The sequence below is a fragment of the Montipora capricornis genome, chromosome 11 (assembly GCF_036669925.1).
Source record: "Montipora capricornis isolate CH-2021 chromosome 11, ASM3666992v2, whole genome shotgun sequence".
NCBI classification, from domain to species: domain Eukaryota; kingdom Metazoa; phylum Cnidaria; class Anthozoa; order Scleractinia; family Acroporidae; genus Montipora; species Montipora capricornis.
The window spans coordinates 10,390,071-10,397,570 of record NC_090893.1 but is presented as its reverse complement, the minus strand read 5'-3'; the positions used below and the strand labels follow the sequence as shown (position 1 = coordinate 10,397,570).

General features: G+C 38.7%; 1 protein-coding gene across 1 annotated transcript in view; it reads left to right on the top strand.

The window, feature by feature from the left end:
• The first annotated feature begins 2,755 nt into the window (after positions 1–2,755).
• Positions 2,756–7,500, top strand: part of LOC138024158 (gamma-aminobutyric acid receptor subunit rho-1-like) — a 12,213-nt gene continuing 7,468 nt past the window's right edge. The window contains exons 1-5 of the mRNA XM_068871265.1: positions 2,756–2,867; positions 4,297–4,379; positions 5,417–5,532; positions 5,975–6,042; positions 6,555–6,846. Of these exons, the coding sequence (XP_068727366.1) occupies positions 4,309–4,379; positions 5,417–5,532; positions 5,975–6,042; positions 6,555–6,846 (547 nt within the window). The 5' untranslated portion in view covers positions 2,756–2,867; positions 4,297–4,308. The remainder of the gene's footprint in view (positions 2,868–4,296; positions 4,380–5,416; positions 5,533–5,974; positions 6,043–6,554; positions 6,847–7,500) is intronic.

The following is a 7,500-nucleotide window of genomic DNA, read 5'->3' as shown; positions in this document are numbered from 1 at the left end:
TGACACAGTGTCCCAGGACTTGTGGTAGCAGATAAAAAAGAACTGAAGATGAAAATCATACTCATGGATAGGACTTGCGAATCCGTAGTTCAATTCTATAGGAACCGCTTCACCACTGAAGATCAAGACACCGCTCTCTCAAATATTTTTTAAGTTTTTAAAAATATTTTTTAAGTCTCCCACAGAATATTATTGCTGAAGAGTAATTAGGCCTAAGCTATTGTAGATTTATTAGGCGAAGGCTTTGATTTTAGAATGTTTAGCTTTATCGTGAAGTTTGGTAACCGACCTTTTGCAGTGTTTAATATTGTTTGTCGTCGAGTGATAATATAGCATTATCAAATCAATAGTGTTTAAAGCCCTTGAGTAGCTAGGGGTGTAGTGGTTAAGAGATTAGGTGAGGGGTTAAATTCATCAACATTCCCAGGTTCGAACCCTATGTCCATACATTTGGGTTATCTTTTCATAAAAAATATGAACATTTCCCAAAAGTCGTGGGATACAGCGTCCTAAATTAATTATAATAGTCAATTCAGAATAAATTATCAGTTGTGTATATCAGATAAATTCGGGGCGGAGAATGGCTTGGTCAAGCACAAGAACGGTGATTTCTAGCAACCAGCGGTTGACTTGATTAACGACACCCCGTTCATAATTTACCACTATTACATCGCCTGCGTGCTGATCCTCTAAAATCAAGGGTACCCAAAGAAGGTGTTCCGCAGTGGAAATTCAGCTGGCTGGCAAGTTATTAATTTTCATACCCTTTCGCTGGGAAACACTAAATATTTTTAGCGTTTCAATCCGTGCTGGCTGCATGAGAACAGAGACTGGGGGACACTGGAGGAGAACTCGTTCACGAGAAGCTTGCCGCTGGTTCATCTCATGTCGAGAAAAAAACCTGTTTTGACCGGTTTTGCGATTCACGGGGTTATTTGCTGGCTGGAAAACAGTGACACAAAGTCGGCTGGCTTAGTGTTTCCCTAACTGTTTTAACTATTTAGCTCGGAGCTGGGGCCTGTTTCTCGAAAACTTTTCGGGTCCGAAAAGCCATTTTAAATGCTAACAGCTTATTTTGGAGAGCCGATCATTTACTGCGCCTTTCAATAACATGCAGACTCTTAAATTCAAAGGTCAACAGACAAATGTATTTTTCGCTACCGTCAATCAAATATTCGGCGGCTCCTCCCAGCTTCCGACTATGTTGACTGAACTGGGCTCAACGATGTGATTTGATAACTGCGCGCTTGACAGTAGTCGGAAGCTCGTAGGAGCCGCCGAACACATCGACGGTAGCGAAAACGCATTTGTCGGTTGACCTTTGAATTAAAAGAGTCCGCATGTTACTGAAAGGCGCAGTAACATGTTTTCAAGGTAACAAAAAGAAAAATAACTGTGAAGATTGACGACTTAAATCCTCTACGTTTTTGAGATACAAAAAGAATCGTGACACCTGAAAAATGGCCCGTAGAGTTTCGGGACTTTCGAGAAACGAGCTCCTGGAATTTTGCTCATAGTCATCCTTGGCCTGAGGACATAGAGGAATACCTTTTTTCCAGCATTTTGCAATTAATTTTACGTTGGTTGCCCCTGAAAAATTCATTCTTCTTACTACTGTTCCTCCCTATCTCATCCACAGCAACAAGGGGTTTGATAACGGGTTTTTTTCCCCTTGGGGTCATTGATTTTGTTTGTCAAAATGCTTAATTCGTTCATTTTGAGATAAGTTTAATTAATCTGATTTTCGCTCTTGTTTTGAAGGGCATCAACATAATCAAGGCTTGTGCTACGCGATGAAATCTACAACTGATACCGGCCTGAAAGATAACTCGTAACCACACAAACTTGATGTGTTCTCCAAGTTAGTATGTATCAACTTAGTATTATCTTTCCTGTTCATTCTATGTGGAATCGGTCTTTTTCAGCTTCGTGTTCTCTGCACTTTGCATTCTTTAACGAAAAGGAATGAACTATGATTGGGATTTGAACGTCTTGAATACATACAACCATGACTTTTTAATTATTAATACACCACCGTAGGCTTCAATTAAACCAATTAAGCTATCCAATGATAAAATTGTGGGAAGACGTAACGCGTTTTGTGATAAATCAATCGCGGTCGATGATTTTTCATCGTAAACGTTTAGTACATGAGACTTATATGAAAGCAGCGAACAATTTTACTTTTAAAGCGAATACTACTTTTGTGTTGAAAGCACCAGCCAAGGAATTAAAATGCAATTTATATGTAACTGAAAGAGATGTTTTATGTTTTAACCTCCTTTTCTTCAGTATACACTCAATTTCTTGATTGGCAACAATAATCTGTGACATGCCAGAGTTGAGAAGATCGTTCATGTCTTTCCATCAAACTGGCCGCAAATCTTCGAAAATCTCAAAAGAAAAAAATAATTTGGTCTTACCTTAATCTCAACTGTTGGCCTCTCTTTCTTTTTCATATATGAACAAAATAGAGAAATGGCTTAAGACTATTCCTTTTACATTTTTGGGAAAAGCTTCTGTTTTTTAGTCAAACTATTTTGTTTATGCGGTGTGAAAGTATTTCAGACTTGTGTTGGCTACGAGTTATTTCTAGTCACTTTTTGGGCCTAAAGTTCGTTTGGTATCCGAGAGATATGACATAGATTTTAACTGACGTACCCATTAATTCTATGCTGTAAGTTGAATTGTAATTTGCCGAGTTATTGACCAGATAAAGACAGTTACCCGTTTAACAGAATACGAGATGAGGACTTTGAGAAACCAGCTGCCTCACGGTAAAGGGTGGTATAATATCAACGTGATGCCCGGTAAATAAATTTCAGCGGCTTGGACTTCAAGCATTTCTCTATCGTTACAGAAAGAAGGTATGAGACAGCAAAAGTCGTTGATAGAATTTGACATTCTTAAAAAGTAACTCGATGAAGATGAAACATAATTGCGAAGTTTAGTGTTTATGAAAACTGCTTTCCAGTAAGTAGAGTCATTTGCTGTTTCACTGTTTCCATATGAAATAATGGTTAAATTTTAAATGTCGATATTAGGTATTCGTCGTAGAAAACAGCTAAGGATAAAACGGTGATTCAACTGAAGCTCTAAGAGGGAGTTGACACCCTAAAATCATTGTTGTGGTCGATCTTCAGTGATGAAAAATTTAATAGACTACTGGAGGTAAACTCTTTTTGAAAAAAAAGTAAAATAAAGGAAAAAAAATTAATAAAAAATGCCAGTATTGTTTAAGGAAAATCACATACAGCCGGAAAAATTCCTGCAAAGATCTTCAGAGTTTCAGAGTCAGAACAAGCAGACAGCTGAAAAGAGGCTGATTATATGCCGAGTGCCTTAAATTTTCTACGAGATGTCAGCAATTTTCTTTTTACTTTCTTTTGTGGAAATGTTTGTTTTGAATTCTGTCGAGAAACTTGCCATCAATACTATTTTTCCGCTTTATATCCCTTTTATCTCGGCAAAAAAATCCATTTTCATGATTCAGTTATTATTGTAAGGAGTTCCCATCGATTTTAACGATTCGACAAAACATAAGAGCTTATTTAATTTCACGAATTACAAACTACGTTGGTGGCATTTTTGGTAAATCAATATTTCAACTGATTAAACTAAAATCAGCGGGAGCGTATATTGTTGTCGTTTTTGTTTTTTTTATGCACAAAAGTTGCGCTACCGAAAGCTAGAGTAGTGTTCAGTGGAGGGTTAAACAATTCTTTCAAATTGAAAATAAAGAAACATTGGAATACGATAATGTCCCGAGACATAAACATGCGTGCAGTTTTTGTTCTCGTCATCATTTTGCCTTAGCTCATACCTTTTCGTTTCAAGGGAATGATCGATGGCTACTTAAGTGCCAACAGCACTGTTACCGGCAATCTTCAGCACGAGTTCAGCTAAAGAGAAAGTTTTGCTTACACGTTGGGTTCTTTATACAGACTTGGAAAACATTTTCAGTTTTGGGGGAAAGATGAACTTTTGAATGAAAACATCTTTACTTACTTTATGAGTCCATTTGTAGGTGTATTTACCATATATTGTAAAATTTGATTGTATTTGAAAAGGCGTGGTAACCAAGTGTGATTTTTACAATTTCTTGCGGTTGCTGTTTATTGTAAATTAAAAAGACGAGAACAAGCCTGTAGTGTGACAACTTCAATGAGCTCCAGTGGTCGGAATTTTGCACATATGTTTTTAATGTTTCAAACGCCCTAAGCTTTCATATTTTGGTGTGTGAAAATTTCACTCAAGAGATATATTCCTACAAGTTTTACTCGCTTTTGTCCACAGTGAGAACGTAACATGGCTTCCCTGCGTCTAATTACAAGATGGCTGGTTTTGTTCCTTCTGCTCCGTGTGAAAATCTCACACAGGTATGTCGCGATTCCCCTTCAAAGCTCTTAGAATCCTTCATAACAACGGCGATGAAACGAATAAACGTGACCTTTTTCCTTTTTTTCATAAAATGTTATCATCAAGTAAAATTAAGCAGTTCGGTCTTCTGTATTTTGAGGTTCTCCTGGAAGCTCTTGACCGGCTCTAAAATATGCTGCGTGCTTCATCTCTCGCTGTATGTGAACCAATTAAGTCTCCATATCGTTTCCATAGCCTCATCTAAACACGTGAGTTGGGAGAATTCGAGACATGTATGCAAACTCGAGACGCAGTCGAGGGTTTGCATAACTGTCGAGAATTCTCCCAGCTTCCCCGAGTGTTTAGATGAGGCTATGAAAAAACGGAAAAAAGTCCTCTATACACCTTATTCCAAAATGACCGCCATTTAAATATTCTTTTGTTTTTATTCAAATTAGCCCTTGATGCCTCCTTCTTAAGCTTAAAATTCAAAAGAATATCTTATCTTGAACGAGGCAACAAGGGCCAATTTGTATCCGCATAAATCAGCAGCCATTTTGGAATAAGGTGTATTGCTTTTGCAAAATATTTCTCAAAGATAATTCGACAAATGAAGGAAACAAATGCAGGAAAATTCTTGATTGAAACAGATTTTCTTGATACACGCACATATTTCCTACCAGCCAATCACAACGCGCGTCTGACGGCATATAACCAATCAAAACTCGTGTGATGTCACAGACGTGTTTCCGTACTCTCATCTAAACACAACTATTGACCAACGAGAGTGCGCGTACTATCCTAATTTTTTTTATAATTAGCAGTTGACAAATCAATATAAACAATGTTGTTATCATTATGAAGACGACAACATCGGCAAAAACAACAGCTGCATGACATCTGACTGCAGACGGTACGGATGAAAAGAGAAAAATGTGATGTCGTTAACGAAGTATTTGATGATGGCATCCATGATGAGAATCAAAGGAATAAGCCTATTCTTTTGTAAGAGTCAATAATTGATTGACTTTTAGTCGTTTTTGTTTTTCTTATTCAGTGAAGCTACAGAAAATCCATCCATCACACGTAATGAGGTGGCTAATGCTTCTGAGATTTTGGACAGATATTTGAGAAAGAAGTGCTACGACAAGAGAACGAGGCCAAATGTGACTGGTCTGTTTTACGATATTGAGTTTAACTGTGTTTCTTTTCTTTTCTCGTGCATTCGTGCACTCTTAAACTTGCATTGTTTTATCCAATTCTCCAATTCTCCAGATCTCCCTAAACACCTAACGATTGACGAACCTCGTTCAGGGTCTCTCTTCTCTGCCTCCATTGTCGTTTAGAAAGTTGTTGAGAAATGGAGGCAGAGAAAAGAGACACTGGGAATGAGGTTGACAATTGTCTAGCTGATTGACTGACCAACAACCGATCGTTTGTTTGATTTTGTATGGCTCACTTAATAACCATCGACTGGAAGGTGAAACATTGACTTCAAACTGATAGTAAGCTTACTTGTCCTTTTCTCTTACTAGAGCCCTACAAAGAGGCTCCAACACAAGTGAGAAAAGTACAGGTCGGGATAGACTCTGAACCCATCTTTTTTCCATTGCAGGCAATCCTGAGGTGGTAAATGTAAGCATGGCAATAAAGGCTTTCAGTAATATCAGAGAATCAAATATGGCAAGTGTGGCCCGTTACTTCTTATTTTTGTACACAAACGACACAACTGTTACGATTTCCTGGCCAACTGGCCGGAGGCAAACCAATTGGCTATTTACAACTACATAAAGAGGTTTAGTTTCTAAGGAAACTGTGGCGCCGCCTCAGTGGGAGAGAGAAACACAGAGATGGGTTTTTCAAGTGCAAGAAGCTAAACCAGAGACTAACAGGAACCAGGATCAAATCAATGAGTGGTTAGAACGTGTCTTGAACCCGGGATCTCCCGATCTCCGGATCTCACGGCAAGCGCACTGACCCACACATCCTCCACTTACACCAAATTATTTATTTATACTAGCCTATTTTCAGGCTATCTTAGACGCTGCAGTTTATGTCTGGTGGACATCACAGCAGCGTCCTTGATAGCGGGTTTACAAACGGGTTCAGGTCGTTGGTGGCGTTGGTGGCTGCTAGTGACCTGTCTGCAAATCAAGCCACGCCTCTGGAGACTTACACTCGTTCTTTCACCTCAGGAATTCCAAGTATTTGTTTATCTACGCCAACAGTGGGTTGATAGACGCTTGGCGCACGGTACCAATGCTTCGCTTGCATTAGGGGGTACTGATGTTAAAAGGATCTGGCTTCCAGACGCTTACATCACTAATGCTAATGACTATGAAGTCTTCACTTCCAATCAATTGGTATTGATTGACAGCAAAGGCCAGATTTTCTACTTTGCTTTTGTGCGCATTGCAGCTGCTTGCCAAATGGATTTGGTCAAGTTTCCTTTGGATGTGCAACGATGTCATTTGACATTAGAGAGTTGTAAGTAGGTCTTGAAATGGGATTTTTCATGTCAATCTTGTTTTTGTCTTAAACGAGCATCAGGCACATTATAACACTTACATGTTCAAAGTTCATCAATCAAAGTATAGACCTTGGTGGATAATATATCTCTATACCACCGGCACCTGCTCAATCTTTGTCTCTTGGGTAACTGGCTCATTGCCTCTTACTAACCTCGTTTAACGGCCCGAGTTTTTTCCCGTTTTATTATATCTCTGAGGGTATCAGGTGCACGGGAAAGGAAAGTAATTAACGTCATGCGGAAGGTTCAACTGCCACGAAGATTTCCGCCTCAAAATCCGAAAAACAAATCAATCTTCTTCTCTTTTTGAAATAGTTGCTTGTAAGATTCAAACAGTTTATGTAACATAAACTATATGAAAAACTTGCTAGCTAATGTTTTATCAAAATTTGAAATTCACTAATAGTGAAAATTGGCAATTGCGTAGAGAAGGCTTCTTTACGCAATTACCAACTGCGTGGATCATAGCTTCACTTGATTTCTTATCCGCAGTTCCATATGATTCATTTCATACATCATTTCATCGTTGATTCATTCATCACGGGAACATTAGAACCGACAAATGACCGGCTTCCCACGTCAGTGGCTTCATAGCCCAGTTGGTTAGAGCG